This window comes from Corvus brachyrhynchos, unplaced genomic scaffold (assembly GCF_000691975.1).
Source record: "Corvus brachyrhynchos isolate BGI_N302 unplaced genomic scaffold, ASM69197v1 scaffold671, whole genome shotgun sequence".
NCBI classification, from domain to species: Eukaryota; Metazoa; Chordata; class Aves; order Passeriformes; family Corvidae; genus Corvus; species Corvus brachyrhynchos.
In genome coordinates, this window is record NW_008236441.1 from 2400188 (window position 1) to 2423045 (window position 22858).

Genomic DNA, 22858 nt, shown 5'->3' on the forward strand with positions numbered 1-22858 from the left:
TTGCCTACTGACATTGCAGCTACCCAGCCTTCAGAAGAGGAACACAGCAAATATTTAACAGCAACAGGTGTCAGATAGGAGTTGATCATAGGAAGGAGAAAACACAATAGCTGAAATTGTAGCAAGTAAGTGTGCATGGGACAGAAGAAAGTCTCCAGGAAAAGAGTGGAATATGCTGACTGTACTTAGGTATTTGTAAACAGGCTATATTCTCACACCTCGCCTGAAAGCAAACTCCCATCAGAGCTGTCTGAGCAACCAACATTTCCCCTGGTACTTGATCTGGTATCCTGCTGTGACCTCATCAACAATTCCACTAAACAATTAGGAAGTTAATTGCATTTTCAGGGATTTTAGACAGCAAAAGGCAAAAGTCTCAAAGGGAGTTCATTATGAAACAGCACAGAAGCAGCAGCACTCACCTTTTCTTCCAACAACTCCAGGGCTTGCTGAAATACAGGGGATCTTGTCTTCTACTTCATAGTATGAATTTAAGCCATTCGCTCCCTCCTCCTGAAGAAGGGCCTGACTCCCTGGGCTACAGGAAGCCCAAAACAGAGCTCTCCTTTTAAAACTGAGCAGAAAGACAGGAGTCTCAGAGTAAACACACAGGGAGTGCAGCCCAATACAGGTATTCCCATTTCCATTCTGGTGCTGCAATTGATACCACCTCCCTGTGACTTTAGCCTGACACAAGGAACATATTCCACTTCAGAAGTTTCAGAATGAATCACTTCAATGATCTGGACATAAAACACACTTCCCTTATGTTAGTTCAACTAAATCCAGCCCAAATGCATAAAAGTTTTGCATTGGCCAGAACCACATCCTCATCAATTAAACCAATAAAAACCAGGCAAGCCCCAAGCAAGCTGCCCCTTGTGTCAGTGAGTAGCAGGGCAAACAGGACATGGCTTCCAACCAATACCTTTCTCACTACTGAATTTTCTGGGCCCTTGAGAAACCTGAAGCTCCATCACTGTTCTTTCCCCTCAACATGAATCTTTTTGCATGAGAGAAGCATCCATGCACTGCCCAGGAGCTGTGCACCCAACAAGGCAGGTGCCTATGAATTCTCATTCCCAGCTGCTGCTGCCTTCCCTTGAACATGGATCTCAGCAAGTCCTAGCAAGCACAAGGGAGAGCCTGGATTTTACTCTGGCAATCCTGCTTGCAAAAAGTGGCTGCTAAAAGTGAAAGAGGAGCCTTCCTGCTGCAGCCCCTGGAACCCACAGCCTAGGCTTCAAGATAGCATAGCACTACCAGAGAACTGCAAACCTCCCATGCAAGATCACAGAATCACAGAATATCCTGAGTTGAAAGGGACCCACAAGGATCATTGAGTCCAACTGCTGGCCCTTCACAGGACAGCCCCAAGAATAACACCCTGTGCCTGACAGCACTGACCAAACATTTCTGGAGCTCTGTCAGGCTTGGTGCTGTGACCACTACCCTGGGGAGCCTGTTCCAGTGCTTGACCACCCTCTGAATGAAAATCATTTTCCTGATATCTAACCCAGTCCTCTCCTGACACAGCTTCATGCCACAGGTACACATCTCTGCATCACCTGGAATGACTTTGCTCCCCAAGGACATACCTGACATGTTCCCAGAGATGTCTTGGGACACATCCAAGATTGCCAGGCAGATAAACCTGTGGTGTTCTATCCCAGCACCAGAGAACTGACTTGATCCAAATCCTTTACCCAGCAATTGAAATAAGGACCTGCTATCGTCCTCCTCCATACCTGTTTTATCTTCTCATCCAATCAATATACAATTATTTTGGGTCAGCACCTCACAAAACCACCTTTACTGGCAGAATGAAGCAGATCTAGACACATCTGCATTCTTACACAGGCCACGATTGTGAAAAAACAACACTAAGTTTGTTCTTCATTCCTGAAATCCTTTCTTCCTTGAAAAATATATTTGGTGGTGGCTTTCAGGCTTATTTCATTGCAAATCACAGGTGATCATAGAAATTATTAGATCATTACCAATTCTTTCTTGCAATGATATTTCTCACAGATGTAGGGATTCATAAAAATTGGTTTACGCTATTTCCATCCAAGTTACACCTCCAGGATTCATTCTACTGATGGATTCACTGAGGTTTGGTTTGTGCAATGTAAAACATCAGAATCACTGGAGATGCCCTCATCAGGCCCCTTGGGGATGACAGTCCACAGGCTCCTGCTAATCAGCAGCAGTGCAGAGAGTCCATGCTACCACCTTCCCAGACAGTCTAGCAGAGCAGGAATCCCTCCATAAAGCACCTTGGAGGCAGCCAGCAGAGCTCATATATCACAGGCTCTAGACTAAAGGCAGAGAAATAGGAAATAAAGTCCTTCCTGATCTGTGGTCCCTAAAGCAGAGACTGAGCCAAGGCTTCATCAGTATAGGTCTACTGATTCAAAAGTGATGACTCAACTTCCAACAAGTGCCTTGCTCAAGGTCATGGGCTGTAGCAAAGAAGACATGTGAGCGTGATCCTACATAAAAGTACACCTTTTGCCACTCTCCATCCCTCTTCTTGGTGTGCATATTTTGGTAAGTTTACCTTCCTTAAAACACGTTAATCTAAAATGCAAGTGCTTGGATATCCTGCCAAATTTTGGATGTCTGGGCCTTCAAGCTTTTAACTTCTGAGTATGGAACACTCTACAGTATAGTTCATGAGACAGAAACATGGGCCCCATCAAAAGCCCTGCACTTACTAGCACAAAACTTCAGGAATCTTCAGAGTAAATATGAGAGGGATTTCTAAACAAGGGAGGAACAATCAGCACTCCTGGATTCTTCTGTGGAAAATCTCAATCATATGGACTCAGGGAAACCATCAAGTCTGAAAGAGTTAGAAGGTGTTTTGCTATCATGGAAAAAGTCTAGTGAAAACACAAAAGCCATCTTCTGAAAGCTGCGTCTCTTGGAGAGCATGGAGAGCAGGGACATCCATCAGGAGACTGAGGGGTAGAAAGATAAACAAGGGTCACAGGATGGCAGGCAAACAAGGTGAAAACAGAAGTGCCTCCATTGCCTGATGGCTAGTTTCCAATAATAAATACATTACAAACAATACATACCTTTCAGTATGGGAAGACAACATTCAGCTGATCTCCACTCTATTAGGGCACAGCTTATCCCTAGGAGAGGAAAAAGAAGATTAAAGGAAGCAATTTTCAATTTTAAACACAGTCTTAATGTGATGGAAAGGAATAGTAAGAACAGCTGAGAGACACCCGAGGTCAGGTCAGGGAGAGATGCCTTGGCTGAAGGTTCTGTGGTGTTTTCCGTATTTGTCTGCTTTATTTTTAAACACCCAGAGCCTTTGCTTGAGCAACACTTCCTTGAACAAAAAGGAAGCAGAGGAGGAGAGAGGGGCTGTAGAGAGAGAGGCAAATGGGGTTGCAAAATTATGATCCCCCCAGCCACGAAAGTCAAAATTACTATTTGAAACTGAATCCTCCTGGAGGACTACACAGGCATGGGGGAAAAGGGGCCAGGAGGGAAGGAAAGAAAGAAGATTTATTACTTAAGCAGAACTAAAATTCTGAGGAGGAAAAGGACCATTCAATCCATGCCCAAATTTCAGATCAACGGCAAATATGAAACTGGGCTTGTTATATTTCCCTCTCCTTTGCATGCTTAAAAAAGACAGGCGAGGTGGATTGGGTTTTAAAGGGGAAAAAAGTCCCTTGATCTCATAAAGCCCTGAACTCTTATATTCCATTTATAGCTCTAGCTAGAATGACATCCCCCTTGATTATCAGGCTGTCCAATCCAGCTGCATGTGTCAGGGCTGTATGAGGCACTAAGTGAAATATATATATGCCCTTACAGAGTTTAACACATCGGATCCTCCTCCAGGGCACAGGCTGTGGCTCATTCTGACCATTGCTCCTCTCCCAGGAATCACTTGTTAAGTGGTTTTTGTTTGGTTTTTTTTTTTTTAACTTTTTTTTGAGGGGCACTTTTACTTTCCAGTTTAAGCAACACAAAATGGCACCAAAGAAGGACGTAAAGAAACCAGCAGCAGCTGCAGCACCAGCGCCTGCGCCAGCACCAGCACCAGCCCCTGCGCCAGCCAAGCCCAAAGAACCCACCATCGACCTCAAGAGCATCAAGGTAAATGTGTGTGTGCTGATCACAGGCCCACAGGGGAAAGGCAGTAGAGTCCTGGGTAAGAGTTGCAGTGAAGTGTTGCATGTGTTTGGTTCTGGTTTGGAGACTGCAAGGAAATGAATGAGTAACCTCAGCTGATAGATTTGCTGACGTGCCTGAGATTTTAACTATTTTAGTAGCTTTATTGTGTAAGGCATGGTGCATGATTTAACACAGGAGTGAAGCCTGGGGATGTCAAAAGTATGTTGGAGTGTGGACCTCAGACATTTTACCCAATTGGTACCAGTCTCACTTGTTTGGTAAAGATAAATTTAAAAAAAATGACACAAAAACAACAACAACAAACAAAACAAAAAAAAAAAAAGAAAAAAAAACACCTAAAGTAGGTACATGAGGACAGGAAAGTGGTTACTGAAACTTGAAATACAATGTTTTCTCATAGCGCTGTACTAAAACCAATCTCTTATAGTTTAAAATTCTTTTCCAAATTTTTGAACCACCTGATGACGCTTTGGTCATGTGCTTTGAGATCAATATGACTTACGTTTAAAAGAAACAAAACAAAACAGTTTAAAACAGAGAGATTTGGCAGTTTTTCCTATTTTTTTTTTCATTTGCACTGTACAACAAACACTGGTGAGACCACAAGCAAGAAAGCCACGGATGGAAACATTTCAAGTGATTTCTTCTCACCCTTACATGTTTGATCACAATTTGCTGCAAATTGAAAGCAACAAAGAGAAAGAGTCTTTTGGACATTTCCCTCTGACTGCACTGCCATTTGTTCTCATAATGTCTTTAGATTTTGCATGTCAACCAACATCACTCACTGTTGCCCTGACCCTTCAAAGAAAACTCCTCCATTTCAGGAGATTCTTTTCTTAGGAAAGAGGAGAGGGAGTCTAAGCAGTTAAGAGATGAAGAGACAGACTAGTTTCTCTTGAGTAGCACTATAAATAGTTATTCTGCACCTACCTGACAAGCTGATTGGTCCCAGGACCAATTCGCTGAATTCTACATAAAGAATCATGCCTATTATGGGTAAAAGAAGGACAAAAACTACTAATAGGACCTATACATGATGAATTGTATTTCAGATACCTTAATATATATAGTATCAAGATGTTAAGCCATTTAGTGAAACTTCTCCAAGTTTACTTTAATTTTACCAATCAGTAGTCAGTATTTTTCTAAAAGAATATGTATCTTCTCATAAGACTGAAGCTGAAGCCATTGAAAAGAGGAAAAAAAAAGACATTTTGAAATACTTAGAATTTTGAAGAGTACATGAATAACCCACTAGTTTTGAGCATACTGTCTGAAAATTAGATTAGGCCTCACATTGCACTAGATGATAGGGAGCCAAGCTAAATTTCCTGCTAAATAACTTAATGGGATTTGATAGCTTTCTATGTCCAGTTAACCAGGAGAAAATAGAATTTTGAACTCCATTGAACCTAGCTAATCTATCTTCATATAAATAATAATATATTACCAGCTAAAAAATGTCAGATTGCACTCTGAGGCATCTTTGCAGTTCACTTCTTTATCCAAATGAAATAGCAGCAAGAAATATACACTGGTAGAACAGAGAAAACTCTCCAGGTTTTGTCATATTCAGACTGATAGAAGAACATGGAATTTAGGGAGACTTTCTTTTGAAAGATATCAGGCAAAATATTTTCTTCTGGGTCCCAACCAGCCCCCATGGGTTGTTACCCCTTTTCACATTTTGAGAGTTCAGGCAGTGAAGGGACACAATTTCATGTTATAAGTAATTTGCCTAGGATATGTGGCAGAGTCAGGAATCAAAGTTTTTGGAGTCTTAGCCAAGTCCCTCAATTATTTCTCAGTCCTTCCATTCAGCCACCAAAGTCTCAGCATGATAAAAGGTACAGCACCATTTCCAGCAAAACTTTGGAACCAGAGAGTACTTAAAACTAAGCTTTTGACTGGGACTGAATGAACAGTCCTGACCTGGGGCTCTTTGCAGTGATTTACCAGACATGGAGACAAAACCCACATCACTTTAAAGAAGGGGATCAATTGGGCTATGCTTCACTCCTCAGGGAATTAGCAGCCATGCCAGAGGTTGCTACTCAGGAGAGGTGACTGGGAATGTCAGGCTACAGTGCCAGGATGATCTGGGGAGCCACACAGCAGGTAAACACACAGAGAGGATTTGTTAGCTTTTATAAAGACACATCCAAGCCCCTTGTTACAGCTGGAGTGGGTAAGGGTAGAGTTGCCTAACCAGGGCTTACAGCTTACATTTGGCTGTGTACTTCATTCTCAGTTGGCATCAGAAGTCATAATAGTCTCCAAAACAAATATGGTGGTTTACAAACACAAGTAGTGATTCTCTTGGTGGTACCTCCCCACTCAGATGCCCTTCTTGGCCTATCTCCAGGGAATCTGGTTTTCTGAACTTTTTGGGATACACGTTTTGCAACTTTGGCACTTTTTTCCTCCTTTCTTAGGAGGACTCAAGCTAGGTTTGTCTATCACCATCAGAAGCTGTGATTAAGTTGCAACAGGCCATTCATTCTTTTCTGTTCTTTATCCATCTCTTGAAATTAAGCCAATTAGAGCAAATATGTGGTGATTTGCTAGTGTCAACAGCATCTTATACAAGATGTTCTATTTTTGAGCAACATCTATGGAATATAAAACTGAGTGACAGGAACCCAACTGGTAGACTCAAATCTCTAAACTCAGCCCTTTTACGGCTCAGTTTGGGTTACAGCATAACAACCATAGGAAGAGAGTCAAGGCAGAGACGAAGAACTTGGTTTTAAATGGAAATGTGAAGACCTATTTCCCTCTACTCAGGGAACACCATAAAAACTCAATCTGCTTTGCACAAGCCTTTCCAGACCAAATGTATATTTCCAATTTTCTTTATTACTAACACGTCTTGGATTTGCATAGGCACAAAAGTTAAAGATTAAATAATAGCTGAGAAGAGAACAGGGCAATGGATGCAGCTGAGAGCCACCAATGGGAACCAACCATGACTAAAATCAAAATGACCATAGAGATAATTTTCTTAAGAGACCCCCAAGAATTCTGCAGTTAAAACTGTGGCCCAGTACACCCCTAAAAAGACAGTTTATCTGTTTTATCAACCTTCTTCTCCCATACCAGCTTGAGTGAGAAGGAATGTTTAAGTGATGAAAAACACTACTGTGGGTCTATGTCTGCAACAACTGGAATGAAACATGAATGATGCAGATGTCCCATGCTTGGCTTAGCAACTGAGGCAGTGGGAAATGGATAAACTTCCCATTACGCAAATCTGTATAACTTAGTCCCTATTACCAACAAGAAAAGCATATTGGTTTCCTAGTGGAAATCTAGGAGTCCTTCCCACCACAAGTAACCAGCCCTTGGACAGAGCCCAGGCTCGTAAAATCAACTAGGATGCAAATGCTGAAGATGGTGAGTGCAGTGCTTCGCAGGCTTCTGCTCTGCAGGTGGTGATCTGAATGTGTAGCGCCCTGATCTGGTGTCACGTTAGGTCCTTTGCTTCAAGGATACAGCTGAGTATCCTCGCTTGAGCAGAGACAGAGACTGGACAAGTGTCCACAGTGGAAGTGAGGTTCAGGGGTACACAAGGTTTCCTATGCTGGTGTTTTTAAGACTGAAATCCCAGGACATCAATTATACCATGCCCAACTGCAGATAAGCCACCCAAATGTTTAGGAGAAAAATAATTAAAAGCTACCAACTAGTAAAGGCTTGCTAAAATCTTGTGTAACTGTGTGATGCATGATGACGATGCCTGTTGCATGGAAGCAAGCCTGTGACTGCTTTTAACTGAAGAGCTCTAAGGGCAGTAAAAAGTATTTCTCCAAGTGTCATTATTTCTTGTTACATTCCCTACTTGAGTAGATCATCTCTGAACAGACATTGCTTTGGATATAACCAGAGAGAGATAAACTCACTAAAATGCACTGACAGAAAACTCCTGGGCTGGAGGGCAAGCAGCACTGCAAATGTCAGCTGAAGCACTCAGAGAGCTGTTGTGCTGCAGACAAACTCCAAATGCAGCTGTGGAAAAAAAACAGGAATGTCAACGGTAGCTTTGCTCAGAAGCGCTATGGGGTTTTTTAGGAAACAGCAGGTTTTTACTTGAAACTTTTGGATCAGGTCTTCAAATTATGCCTGATCTAGCTCCAGCTATGACTCCAGAAGGATTCCCTAGGACTGGTGATCTGTTGGACAAGGTCACCAGTCCCAAGTGTCCGTACAGGTAGGAAGGGGACAAGCGTCAATATAAATTCAGTCTTAAGAAATGTAAAAGTGCCTCTCTGATGCCATCCAGACCAGCTTCCTGCTACTGCTTTGACCTGTGACACAACACCACCCAGGATCCAGCCCGGAACAGCCCCAGCCACAGCCCTCGCCTCTCTGAACCTCGCCACTGACATGTCACAACCCATGCTGCTGACAAACACAGGACAGGCAAGGCATGGCATAAAAGTGTCACAGGACAGGCAACTTGGACAACAGATTGCTGCGCACCAAGACATCCCCTTGGGACACTGCTGGAAACGACACACAAAAAACCACAGCTTAGTTTTGTTTACAAAGTTTTCAGAAGAACTTTGCCTCCTTTTCTTCCTAAACTGCTGCTAAGCAAGGAGTCCCTCAAAAGTAGAGAGTACCCACACATATTAGTAGAAATTTTTCCTTAATGTTGCTAACCAGAAAAATTTTTTGAAAAATAATGATTTTTTTCTTTAAACAAGATCCATCCTTAGTAATTCACAGCTTTAGCAGCATTTAAAAAAGAATACCTATAGCCTTTGGAGGCTCTGGTGAATGGCAAACCTTGGTAGAAACAGCGGAATTTAAAGCAAATTACACAAAATATAACATTTTAAGAGTGCACAGGGTAACTCCAAGTGTTAACAGGAGTCACGTGGCAGAGCTTTACTCCCATCAAACAACCCCACAATATTTCTAAAATACTGTTTTAAGCCCCCTCAGAGCACAGAGACATTGTAAAACATAGTAACAAGATATTTGAGTTAATCTTACATAAAGCAAGAAGGTGACAAATTTAGCCAATGACAAGCAGAGAAAGAAGTTGTCTGTAAGGAGATATGAAACAAGCAACCTGGAAATTTGCCCTTGTTTCACTAAGGCTTTATTACATCTTATACCAACTGCCAAGAAGCACTTTCAACTGACTAGTTTACCACAGAGCACTTAAATGTCAAGTAGCAAGGGTTTAAATTACGTTAACACTCTAACAGTGCTGCTGGGAGGCATGTTAAAACAAGAAGTCCCTGCAAAAGCAGGGCTCCAGAGCCTCATATCTTGTGTATCCCCTTGATTATACACATTCAAGCACAAAAGCAATTAGAAAAGGAACATGTTTACAAATGAGTACTGCTGAAGGCACTTTCCCCCTGAAGCTAATGAAACGTGTTTAAAAGGATATGATCAACAGTGCAGCTAGAGTGCATATCACACCCAGATATTTCAGAAGGGCACATTAATTAAACGTCAAGGCTCATCCAAAAGTTTTTGCACAGCTGCAAAGCAATTGTGAAGTTACAAGTTTTAAAAATCTGTAAACTGGAAAGTTACACAAAATGTTTAGGAAAAAAGTCAAATTAATCTGCAGTCAAGTCATTTAAACTCAGAGATATTTTTTAATTATTATTTCAAACCTCATAGTATCACACATGCAATTTTCTCTCCTGTATTAATGGTGGTTGTTTTTATTCGTTCTGCAATTGTATTTCTAGGCAGCTCTGTTCTCAAAACAGACCTCAGTTTCTCAAAAGCTCTTCTGCTAATGTTTCTCTGCCTCACATGACAGGAATCTAAATCCATCAGGCTGTTAATTCTTACTTAAATGAGAAGCAGCCTCTCTAAAACCTATGGCATTGATTGCACAAGTTACGTAACTGAGGCAAGGGATGGGAAAAGGACAACCTGCTTCTCAGAGGGGTTTGGAAGCTGTGTAATCCTGCACTCAGTGATCTCTACTGGAAAAGATGTGCAGCTGTATTAATCAAGGAGCAGACATTAACGGTGAGCAGGTATCATACTGTAGACACAATCCTAGCTTAACTTCATTAAAAAAAAAAAAAGAAAAAATTCCTCTAGTCCTCATAGAAGGCTAAATATACAAGAGTATTATAGGAGACTCAAATTTTATCCTCTCTGATTTTCCAAGATATCTGATTTGTTTTAACCTCTTTTAAAGGCAGTGCCTTGAAATATCTGATGACTCTTTAATAAACTCCTCAGATGACTCACTTCTTGTCATTCATCCAAAAGGTAACAAGCAGATGGAGCAGCTTAATGCTTTAACTCTCAGCAGCACCCTTTCCCAGGGCTTTTCATCCTGTCCAGACCTTCCCTGAGTTACAGTGAGCAGAAGGCAGCTTCCCCTCAGCACAGCTGTACTCACTCCCAGTACCCACCAGCCTAAAGAGGTGAGCACAGCATCATACTGTAACGCTTGGGGCCCTAAGGCACATAAACCAGTGATTTTTGGGAAATCAGGAACTTCGTTAATAATTTGGAAATAAGGATTTGTGTGGATTGGGTCTCTGTTTAGCTGGTGATAAAGAGTTACATACAACCCCATCCACCCCACCCAATAACTGGGACCTGGTCAAATGCCTCTAGCAACAGAATTACTAGAAGGTGGACACAGATAATGCAAGGAACAAAGCAAAAAAAAGCCAAACTCAAAACACACCAACTTTTTCTTTGGCACAGATAGCCTTCTGTATAATAACTCTGCCCATAAATAAGGGCTATATGAAGTTAGAAAAATCCAAGGTGTTCTGGTCTTTCCCAGGTGTTTCAGTTGCTTCAACCTTTCATTCTTTTTGCTAGGGGTCGGGCATTCAATTTTTGTTTAACTGGACTCCCTGAAATATCAAAATCATCCCTAAAGCCTCAAGACTCACAGTGTCCTCTGACAATGCAGAGAACACTGCCAAGATCAGAACAAAGATCAGATCACTGCAAAATATTTCTTTGTCCCTTTTGAATTTTCTGAAAGCTCCTTGTAGAATCAGAAATCTCACCTTTAATTTCTTTTAAGGAGTATTTGACATATTTTTCATCTAGGCCATTTTGTAGGGGCCCTTACTGAAAGCAAGTACACCTTAACCCCCCAACAGACCTATTGTCTTAGAGCAGGGCTGTTCTTAATTTAAGTGAATGCAACCTGTCCATGCTAGAATATTCCTCCCCAGTAAAATCTTAGTGAGATTTTATTCAAGGATCAGTACTAAAATGAAGGGCTGATATGGTGCACTTGTTTTTCCTCATCTGAAATCTGAGACAAAGTCTTATATGGTCAAAAGATAATTAGATTATGTGTAGACCCCTCTCGATTGATAGATATTTGATAGCCCATTTAATCCAGATGAGTAATCCAGGTACCTGTTTTCTATGCCCAAGACAAATGCACTCCAATTATTTTTTGCCTGGCATCTTTTGGGATGAGCTTTGTTGTAGCCAAACATAAAACTTATCTGCTCAAGAAAATGAGTCTAAGTTTTCCCTAAAACAAAAAAGAAACAAACAAAAAAACAAACAAACAAAAAATTCAGATCTGTTTTCAGGGGAACAATTCCCAGTTGCCAGCACTGCAGAGCAAGATGCTGAGGGCAGAAGGAAAATTCCACAAAAAGCAACATTCTACATTGACCCAGGCACCATTTCAGCTCTGCCAAAGTCTTTGAAAGCTCATCTATTAATTCATGGGGAGTGATGGCAAAGATCTCGATGACCTTTCTCACTTGCCCAATTTCCAGCCCCAGCCAGCGTGAATCAGGAACTCTGCACTGTGCTAAACTTATGTCAGCAAACCCAGTGCAAAAACACCAGTCCCTTTTCTATGCAGCTGCACCTGATTGTGGCTACACCATCAGGAACACATCCCTGTTCCCACAGGCTAATAGATTACAAATAGCAAAAGAAACACCAAAACCCAACAACAAACCAATCAACCAAAAGCAAAGGATTGTCAGTGAAGCTTTTTTTCATACTCAGTATATTTCCAGGTATTTCTAAAAAAATGCAAATAATTTGTTTGAACAGAGCTTTTTCCAGCTAAAATGGCAAGCTCAGAAAAATCTTCACAGTTGCATCTTTATTTTTTTTAAATAGGAGGTAGGAGGTTAGTATCTCAAATATATTTAATTTGACTGTTCTGTTTAGAAACACCAGTAAAATTAAGTCACCTTGAATTTGATTCTTTCATTCAGAGTCCTCAATATACTGAAATACACAATCACAAAGGTTATGCTTCTCTTCAGGGTAACGAAGTAAGTTACAGGAGAAAGTTTTTCTCACTAATCACATCTCATCATTAGAAAACCAGGAGCAGTGACTGCTTAACAGAGGCAAGCAATAGAAGTCAAAAGGGGGGATTAGAGTTCAGAACTGAGAGTCTGTTGTTGTCACACAACTATTCCCACCCTGGCTTCATGACATTCTTGATCTGGTTGAGGCAACAGGGAAAGGAAGAAGCTTGGAGCAAATTTTGCTAATCCTTCACATGTCATAACATCCATTCAGATATTCGACCTGGTCTTGGGGGATGCTACATGGTGGGCCTAGGTCTTTTCTAGTAAAACAGCTGCAGCCTCTACCTCCTGCTCCCTATCTGTAGGCCCACCATGACCACCCTAAAACCCAAAAAGTAAGTACCCCTTTCCCCACCATAAACAGTCATCCTTCCAGTTCACAAAGACTTTTGGGGTCCTTACCTTCTATCACAGTTTCTCCTTTGCCTCAACCTCACAAACACCTGAGCAGCACCACTTCTGCACACACCTGTGAGCTCTAAACACAGCACCCTGGTGCCCTGCCTAACCCCAGCCCCAGAGGAAGAGTATCCTAGAGATCACAGGCTACCACGAATATAGATTTTCCACTGCCCTGCAGGGTACATCTACACATTAGCCACTAACTTAATATAATTGGTTCCAAAATACACAGATAATTATTCCTTTTAAAATGTTAAAAATTTGGAAAACATGGTCAGTGCAGAGGAAGAGCTTCACAACAGGATACCACCTCTGTTGACAGACAACTTTTCTGCTCAGTGTCAACAACTCGATCCCCCTGAGCAGACAGGCAGCAGAACTACTCTTCTAATGTTGGGCACTGTATTATCCATGTAAGGGGTTGAGCAAAGCCCAGCAAAGATATGAGGACCATTCAGCTGCATCTCATACATCCTGCAAGCCATGTGTATAACCAGCCAGCTGGGCAAACATGTGGCACTCCTCACCCTCGATGCTCCTTGCTCACTGACTCTACAGCTTATCGGAGAAATAGAATCCTTCCCTATAAGGAAGTCTTGGTAGATCTGGACAAGGAATATCTCCTCCTGATGGTATGGACCCAGAAAGTGCTGACGTGAATCAAACTTACTGCTTGTCACTCCCTGCCCCTCTACAGCCTCCTAAAAATAGCCATCATAAGATGTCTATCAAGACATGGAGCCTCCTGTCACTTTGCCCTAAGAAAGCTAAAGAACTCGCCAAGGGGAGGGACCTCTTCCTTCTGACACCTAATCCAGGCAATGCCGTCATCACTACCGGATAAATAAGGGGAAGAAAGGCAAGGAAAGCAGGACCACTCTCAAGACCTCTCAGCTAATCCTTTCTGCCTTTCTGCTGCTCTGCATTTCCAACTCAATCATGGTGGGTGCACTGGAAAGCTAATGGTTAGCAGCCAGCCAGTGTATTTTACATAAGTAAATGGGGCTTCTTGCCCATGTTAGGTCTTGGGGGGTGGGGGAAGGACAGTCCAGAAGACAGTTTAGGTTTGCTTGGTTTTCCTGTCTAAACTTAAAGGACTATGCAAGGTTTTCCAGCTAGCCTCCAGTTCCGAACTAGGCAACAGTAGTGGTGCAGCTTCCACAGCTTCCAACAGAAGGGTTACAATTTCCTAACCTTTTTTTAATCAAATGCAACCACCTAAAGTGGTGAGGAAAAATTGTATTTTTATATAAGCAAATATCATAGATTTGTACTTTATGAAACAACGTACCATCAAAAACTAATTTGAGACATAAAGGGATTGATTTAATTTCTGTGTTAATGAAAAGAACCCTGCTTGTTTAAAAATATTACTTCAAATTGTATAACTAAAATGGATCTATGCTGAAACAGTAAATGGACCTGATGGTAATTAATGACTTCTTTGTTAGTTAAGAGACTTTCAATTTTTGTTGCTTCTTGCCATAGCTCTGGCTTTCCTTGGGACGTAGATTTTATTGAAAACTTTAAGAATAGACTTGCTGATGGGTTTTTACACAGGAAGTTGCTAGATTAGGTTGCTATGGCCTAACTACATTAGACACAGAAGTGAAAGCACACAGGTACTTTGCGCTATTTACTTTCTCTCAGTGCATTTTCAGCAGTACTAGTTCTTTTTTCTCTCTCTTTTCTCCCCAACTGCAGTCCTTCTCTGCTGATGAAATCAATGGTAAGTGAAATCAAAGTTAAACTTTAACAGGGGGCAGGAGGGGGAACACAATGGCTACGAAATGCTAAATATTCACTAGCCTTAACAGCTCTTTTGCTATCTGCATTACTTCTGCACATTTTACAGGCCAAATTTTTGCTCTTTTCGAAGATGACTCATGGATTGAGCTGGATGCTTTAGAAAACACACAGGTTGTCCCCCAGCCCCCCCTTCCTAAGCTATTTTTTGTGATTAATTTCCTTCCAACAGATCGAGTTCTCCAAGGAGCAACAGGATGGTAAGTTACAAGAGAGCTGATGTGTTTTACATGTATGTGGGTTCAGAAAAGAGCTACAGGCTCAGAAATTAACTTTTATGAAACAATGAGCTAAGACTTCATCTGGTATAAATCACCACACTATTGACTTCAGAGCAGTGCTGATGACTTATGCTGAAGAAGAAGGTGACCGTAGATCTACGTGTAATTTATCTGGATGTTTGTTTACACGCTATCTGAACTGAGAAGTTTATACCATGGTACAAAGAGGAAATACGCTGTCTCTACCTACTGAACATTTTTCAGTTGTGCTCCTGTTCTGGCTCTTCACAAGGATGCTGAATATAAGTCTTAAACTTGACCATCCCAGGGGAAATAGGCAGAAGGAGGACAAGAGGAGGAGGAAGTGGGTTGAAAATTTGACTTAGCTGCAGTGACTTTGCACTCTCACGTGAACAGAAGAAGCAAGAGTTCTACATGTCAACTTCTGACAGGAGGTGTTGTGGAAGGGGAGGAACAAATGCTGTTTTACTGTAAAAATATTCTTTAAGCATGGAAATAGCCAGCAAATAAGTGACCTGTGTAAACTGCTGCTTACACAATGGTCTGGATATGCTGCAGTTCTTGAGCATCTCACTGTATTTTTTGAGTCACAAGCAACTTGCAGCTTCCAAACTTTTTATTTCAATCTTCTAGAAAAATTCTGACATGAACAATAATTCTAACTGAAGCTCTGAAAATCTAATTTTAAGTGTTTCAAATAGCCTAAGAGATGCATTTGGGCTAGATTAAGTAACATCTAAAAATGTCAAAAAATCAGTAGCACATATATTAGACTGAAGAAAGTGTTTCGAAAAGAAGATACAAGGATTTCCTAGAAATTCAGAGGGACTGGAATAGCTAGAAACAGGTCTTGAGAGAGTCTTAAACTTTGTGAACATGAGCCTGTTCTCAGTTACATCATCAAAGCAATAAGGAGAGGTATAGTGCAGCAAGTGAGACTGGTAACAATTCTCTTCTTGCAGTTCAGACTCTCTTGGTCACAAAAAAAGTCATTTGGACTCTTCCTTACTTTTTAATTCTGAAACTTTTACAAAAGGATTGGGAGGGTTCATGGAAAAATGTCCTCAATTCAAAGCTGCTGACATGTATAATGAAGCAAAATATTTCTTACAGCTTCCCTATGTATTTCAGATCATTCAGCTGCTGTAACATTGCAATGACTGAACCTAGCAGCAGAGAAATGGAAACTACTTGAGAGAGGGAGAATTTCCCTGGAGCAGAGATGGCTCACCCTCAGTAACTATTTCCATCGCACAGGTTGATGCACCAGCAGCTGTGTAGTACCATCCTCAGAAAGATTTTAAACATGCTTGCTCCAGCAGAGGTATAAATTAGGACTGGCTATTAAAAAAAAAAATTGAAAATAAAAACCCCACAGCAAAGATATATTGCAGTGAAATGCACGCCTGAGAGACAAAAATAAATCAGTTCTTTTCTCCAAGCTGGAGAGCTGTGTTCAGAACCCAGTGAACATAAAACTTCATGGGGTTTACAAAATGCAGAAACTCTCCTGATGGCTTTGCTATTAGCACACTGGCATTGTTTTATACTTCTCTGCAGCTAAAGGTCATTGATTTAGCAGATGAAAGATTAGATCATATGGTAGAAATCACTACAGCTCCACTGATCGCAGCTTCTGGAGCTGATACCAGGAAGCTCTATACAAGTCCCGAAGGCCATGATTTCATACCCTGCAATAAAAACTGTAAAGAAAGAGAGTTAGCAGCAAAGGGTTATAGGTGTCTCACATCAGACAGTAAGAGGATTAGTTTCAGATGTATTAGATTACAGCCAAGCAGGCTGACACTCTGTATCAGCACTTTTACTGGGTGCCAGCAACAACTCCACCAGGATGGTACAAGGAAGACTAAAGCATAAACATAAATACCTCTGCATTACATGTTCCCAGCACAAGATGAATGAAGACATGATCCGAAATGTGGCTTCTTACTCCTAAACCTGCCCCAAAGCAGAATGAACATTCCACAGGCTGCAAAACACAAAGCCTGTCTGGCTGCTGGATGTGCATCACAGCCAAGGAAAAGACATTTTACTTGGTTTACTTGGAGCTGAACCACAGCATCATCAGACACTGCAGTGCAGAAGAGATCAACAGCACAGTCCAAGATGCTTGTGGCATATGAAGTTCAAACATAGCTTTTTACCCACACAGTTGACCTTTGTCCCATCCTCTTTTTTTAAAGACACAGTTCTTTATTCAAAGACTCTAAAAAAGCCATAAAATATAGTAATATGATTGACACGGAACTTCACAACAGAAGATGAAGGCTGGCAATGCAATGAAGGCAACTATCTGTGCTGATTTTTGTAGGAGAAATGCCTGTACTCAAAGGCCTTGTCCAACAAGAGGAAATAAGTGAACACTGATCACTTGGCAGCACTGAAGGAAGTGAAGTCTCAAAGTGAGAACACTGGAAATGCACAGGAAAAAGCACCACGAGTACTTCCACTGGAAAAGCAGAATATGCATTCATCTACAAGAAGCAGGGACACTACAAAGCACAGAAAAAAAGAGGGAACAAACATGTTTAGAAATCCCATTGTAAGGCAATTTTAAGGGAAAACAACAGTAAAAGCATTTGAAATCCACCTTCTAGTTTCCTATTAGCACTGTGCAGTTGAGATGCTGGGATTGCAGGCAGAACCCACTGAAGCAGGCAGAGGGTTTGCACTGCTAGGCACTTGACAGTCCCAGTTCTCTGGAGAGATAAGGTGGAGTGGATAACAACATTTTTACCATCTGCTGCTACATCATGTGAAGAAACCTGTTCCTGAATGACAATGTTGGTAGAGAACTTATCTTCCCCCTGTCCTTGAAATAGCTACAGGGTCAATCATAAAGCTATTGATGGTTATTAGAACCAGGAAAGATATGAAAGGTAGATATAAAAGTTTAAAAATAGTGAAACAGAAATGTCAGAGGGGAGGAGTTTTTCTTGGGACTGTGGGCCAAAAATTCCCCTGGCTGACTCCCCTGGAGTCAGTGGAACAGTGCCAGGAGACAACAGGCTCACATCTTTGTCAATAGGGACCTGCCTGGCTCAATGTTGCTCTTCTCTTGCAGACTTCAAGGAGGCCTTCCTCCTCTTTGACAGGACTGGTGACGCCAAGATCACCCTCAGCCAGGTTGGCGATATCATCCGGGCACTGGGGCAGAACCCTACAAATGCAGAAATCAACAAAATCCTGGGAAACCCAAGCAAAGAGGGTAAGTGCCCTACAGTCTTTTGGGCCCTTCTTGAGATTGAGGAACAGAAATGAGGCAACACCAATAGTCACAGCAGGAGAGAGGGGAGCTCTTACTCTGATGGGGAGTGAGGGGGACTATGCAACAATACATGGTATTGCACTAATTTCTTTGGAAGAAAATGATGCTGATGGGGAATAGAGGAAAACCTTCTCCTTAGGACATAGGGAGTTCTCTGTAGGGACCATTTTGGTGTCAACTCAGTGTAGGCATAACACACACTCATTGTTGCTCACAGTCCATTAGTGCCCCAGCTTTTCCTTGGGGAGCTGTGAGTCCTTTTCTAACAGCTGATACTCAGCTCTTCAGGTCCTTCCAGTGCAAGAATTTCTGCACAAGCCAAGACATGTCCCAGGACTGGAAACCCATCTGTATATTTCAGCTGACTGGAATGGTATTTCCAAAGCTCCTACAAACCTGGGCACACTGAGGCATATATTGGCCATTTATTATTGCAGCCCTTTTTTATTTCCTTTTCCTCCCTTTTAGAGATAAAAAGAAAGGATAAATAATGTAGTCCCCTCCTTTTATAAGGATCTAGAAGCAGGTGATCCCTGATTTCAGTCATGCAGAACCATATTAAAATAAGCTAAATTATATTCACATCCTCTGGCCTGGTAAAGACAGCTCTGAGCAACAACTTAGAAATCTTTGGCACCAGCAGGAAGCATTGAGGACGAACACGGAGGTGAGATCATACCAGGACTTGAAGTGATTCCAGCAATAACTGACAGTAAATTTGATATAAGCTACATAGCAAAATAGGTTTTGTAACAACTGTATAATGAAAAATATCTGTCACATTTCCATCTATTATATTTTGCTACTGCCCAGATGAAGGCTGGCAATGGAAAGATCCAGGAAGAAGGAAGAAAGAATAGAAAGATTATTTTATTTGGCAGCCTTGATCAAAAAAAAACCAAAAACAAACCCCAAAACAAAGCAAAACGAGCAATAACTTTCGGTTCATGAGAGGAAAGGGGTTAGATGAACTAAGCTCAGGAGGTCTTAAACCTCCATTGTGAACATGCCCAAATTTACTATTGGCAACCCACCACACTGTACTTTCCTAGTTTTAATTCATTTATTTTTTTGCTAATAAGCTCTGCCACCACATCAAAGAGACCCTGAAGAGGTCAGTAACATGTGAGCAACCTCAGGGGCTTGTCTAAATCACCACATCCCACTCTGGTTATCTTTTCCCCATTGCTGGGGCTCAAGATTTTTGTTTGACTGTATTCTGCAGTTCCCTCACTCTCCAAATCCTTTCACAGATTAACTCATAGAGCAAATTACATTTCTGAAAGAAAAATATAGCATGCACACAAGCATACAAAGCTATGTGAGAAGGATCCTGGAGCAAGGATGTGAAAAATCAGATGTATGTGAAAATTAACTCACAGGATAAGAGAATCCAGATTCTGCAAAGGAACTGTCAACTTTTGAGGCAAAGACTAGAGTAAAGGCTAGAAAAAGCTGTGAAAATGAGGTAGGGGAGGCTCTCCCACATTTGAAGGCAAATATGTCTAAGGAATACACATACAAATGTCTAGCATGTAGCAACTGGTGTTTTTTCTCCCAGAGTTGAATGCCAAGAAGATTACTTTTGAAGAGTTCCTGCCCATGCTGCAAGCAGCTGCCAACAACAAGGAACAGGGCACCTTTGAAGACTTCGTTGAAGGTCTGCGTGTCTTTGACAAGGAAGGCAACGGCACAGTCATGGGTGCTGAGCTCCGTCATGTGCTGGCTACCCTGGGTAAGGGATCATCCTCTCTGCAAGCTCCTCAAACACTGCTGCTGTTTGAAGGCATGAGAGAGGGTGGGAAGGTAGCCCAAACAGTTCGAAGAAGCAGGAGGCTACCAAGTCAGACAAGACTCTGGGTTTCCTAACTGTGAATCCACAAAGAAAGCAAACAGAGCTTTGGGGTTTCTACTAAAGACCAAAGGAAAAGGCTAGGCTTATGACACCTAAATTCAGGCAAGATATTACGAGTGAGTGTTATTTGACGAATAGAGAGAAAAGTGTGTACATCTCAGCGACATAACACAAATGGACAAAAGTAGAGGATTTGCTGCATAGTTTCTTTACTCTGTGGGAATAACTAGAGTCCCTATGCATATACGTCTCTGTCTTCTAAAGAAAGTTGAAATTAATTAAGTTCATGTTATATATAGGTGTTTTTTCACTATCTCAGAAAATAAGGAAAGCCTTTGGAAAAGCTGTAGGTTTCAGCCTCAGTTCTGTGTGGAAGAATGAAACAAGTTCTGTCCACTCTCAGGTGAGAAGATGACAGAAGAAGAAGTAGACGAACTCATGAAAGGTCAGGAAGACTCAAATGGCTGCATCAACTACGAGGGTAGGTGCAAGAGTTCAACATCCACCCTACATTTCTCCTCTCTTACAGTTTCATTACAGTGGGCTTTTAGCCTCTCAGGCATATCATGCAAAGCTCCAACTGTGTTAGGTCAAAAGAATTATGTGTGAAAACGACCGTGGCAATATGTGTATCCTGCAGTCACACCATGCAAAAGACTCAATTCAGCCACAGCAGAGGAGGCTGTTTTGGTCAATACCAAATCTCTAGACTCTGACTTTATGTAGAGCAGTTGCAGTGATTGTATCCAATAGCTACTGTCTTATCACACTTCAGCAAGAAGAGAGCTTGATTTGTACAACATTAAACACTTAAAACTTCCTATCACCCTATCAGATCAAATCTGACCAGGTACACATTTTTAATGCCATCAGCTCATGAACAGCTGTTGTTTTTAGTTATTTCCCAAGGTAACATTTGCTGCTCCTTCTAACTAGCGTATCTGTATTTTTCCACAGCATTTGTAAAGCACATCCTGTCTGTCTAAGAGGAATTCTCCAGGTACCAAATGCTATGTTGTTCTTATTTGCACGCTTAACTTCATCTGCTTGCTATGCTTAAAGGCTTCTACATACCCATGGCCAACAGAGGCTACAAAACCATGACACCAACATTTCCCCAACAATATGAAAATAATAAAATGAGACTTTTGTCCAAAAGCAAAGACAGCAGGAGTGAAGGTTCCTGGCTGTTGTTCACAGCCCTGTAACTCATCGTTGTTTAGTAGGTTTTTCAAACACAACGCAAATTGACAGCCTGAGACATTTATCCTACAAGCACAATTGGGATTTTTTTTTTTTAACTGAAATCAAAGCAACACCTTCTAATAATTTGTAGATTTCTGTTAAGACAGAGTGGCCTGAATACTCATGTGAGCTACTGAGAACAGGTCTTCAAACAAAATAATCATCTGAAGAAGTATATTGTCACAGTCATGAACAATAGCCAAAAGAGGGCTTCAAAAGTATCCAGTTATTTAGCAAGTAGGGGAAAATAAAAAGAACAACCCCCCGCCCCCCACCCCCAACCTTTATATGCTAGTATTTTTCCCAGAGAAAGAAAAAAAAGAAAAACACAAAAAACAAACCCCGAAACAGCAGCTGTCTTTAAAATGCAAACAAACTATTGTGGGCTTATGTTAATTGTCAGTTATTCTATCCAAGGAAATAAAAATTCCCAACTGTAGGAAACAAACACCTCAAAACAGAAATCAAGGGCTCAGTTTGTCATTTTGCAAGTGTTTCTTCAGCCAACATCGACTTCAAATACAACTTTCCCATTCCTTCCCAGAACAAGCCAAATTCAGAAAGACCAGATGGCACTCAAGATTTGCCTGAAATTCTTCCTCAGTCTGTCACCATCAACATGGAAACTGCATAGAACCAGATGATATGACTCCAACCCCACCACTTTTTACCAGTACATCCACGTATCACCTTTGGGCCACTACACTTCCATTTAAAAAACCTGAGCTTTTACCAAAGCAAACCTCATGGAATAAACTCTTACCATCCAGGGTCCATCCATCCCAGCCATCTCTTTCCATGTTATTTGCGTTGAAAATATGTAATTTCTTGGAAAAATAAAGCATCCATAAATCCTTGTGGTCACTTTGTGGCTATAAAGTCTTTTTTTCCCCATCTGTTCAAACCCGCTCAAAGCACTATTCAGCAGTTAGTTCATTTTCCATTTTGTGGTATATTGCATACCACAAAATAAAGTTTTATAAAAGAAATACAAATACAGACATTTCCAGTAGGTCACTCTACTTGATCTGAATGAAAAATTCTTTGTTTGGGGTCTGGGAGGAGGAGTAATTAATTAGGGCACTACCACCAACATCAGCATTTACAACATTTTTGGGAGAAGAAGACCTGGTATCTGTTGTCAGAACACCTCCAAAGGTGGCAAGACCCAAAACCAGGCAGGGTGGCCCTGCTGCAGGGCACCTTGCAGAGCCACTTTTCCCAGCAAAATCTCCTCTGTACTGCTCAGTAGCAGCTAAACAGCACTGTTAGGAAAGCATCCTACCTGCTGTCTCTATTTACAGCTTTATGGACAACTAGAAAGAGCAATCAGAAGTTAGAGCCACCCTGAAATGCTCTGTAACTGGGAATAGACCCAGCCCCAGGCAAGAAGGGGCCAACTACCCCTTCTGCAGCAACAGTGGGAACAGTCATCGCTCAGGGAAGTATTGTTACATTCCTGCCCTTAAATGTAGCTCCTCTCTCTTCCTTAAGTGTTCACGAAACTGCCTTAATCCCCATCTGGGTATCAGCCTGTTCTATT

At 41.5% G+C, this 22858-nt stretch overlaps 1 protein-coding gene and 1 long non-coding RNA gene across 7 annotated transcripts in view; one reads left to right on the forward strand and one right to left on the reverse strand.

Moving 5' to 3' along the window:
• The window catches only part of LOC108449844, a 38832-nt gene that overhangs the window by 9722 nt on the left and 6252 nt on the right, over window positions 1–22858 (reverse strand). The window contains exons 2-4 of one of the 4 annotated variants that reach the window (XR_001866137.1): window positions 3087–3146; window positions 2721–2966; window positions 7–574 (exon numbers count right to left, since the gene is read on the reverse strand). This is a non-coding gene — a long non-coding RNA (uncharacterized LOC108449844). Of the gene's footprint in view, window positions 1–6; window positions 2967–3086; window positions 3147–22858 lie in introns of those variants that run through there. The other 3 variants (XR_001866136.1, XR_001866138.1, XR_001866135.1) reach the window with 3 other exon arrangements.
• On the forward strand, window positions 3844–22179 carry MYL1 (myosin light chain 1). 3 transcript variants are annotated; one of them, XM_017747145.1, is made up of 8 exons: window positions 13756–13820; window positions 14583–14607; window positions 14857–14884; window positions 18012–18155; window positions 19777–19950; window positions 20474–20551; window positions 21028–21070; window positions 21860–22179. In XM_017747145.1, the coding sequence occupies exons 2-7, from the start codon at window positions 14596–14598 to the stop codon at window positions 21054–21056; spliced, it is 465 nt and encodes a 154-aa protein (XP_017602634.1). In that variant the 5' UTR covers window positions 13756–13820; window positions 14583–14595; the 3' UTR covers window positions 21057–21070; window positions 21860–22179. The 3 variants fall into 3 exon arrangements, with proteins under 3 accessions (XP_008641784.1, XP_008641786.1, XP_017602634.1); XM_008643562.2 differs by lacking the exons at window positions 13756–13820; window positions 14583–14607 and adding an exon at window positions 3844–4128; XM_008643564.2 differs by lacking the exon at window positions 14857–14884 and having other exon boundaries at window positions 13737–13820.

Bases quoted from the DNA above. Each gene is read 5' to 3' on its own strand.
- MYL1 (XM_008643562.2), top strand. From the start codon at position 4,003: ATGGCACCAAAGAAGGACGTAAAGAAACCAGCAGCAGCTGCAGCACCA. The intron at 18,156-19,776 runs GTAAGTGCCCTA...TTTTTCTCCCAG, and splicing joins GGGAAACCCAAGCAAAGAGG to AGTTGAATGCCAAGAAGATT. The intron at 20,552-21,027 runs GTAGGTGCAAGA...ATTTTTCCACAG, and splicing joins TGGCTGCATCAACTACGAGG to CATTTGTAAAGCACATCCTG.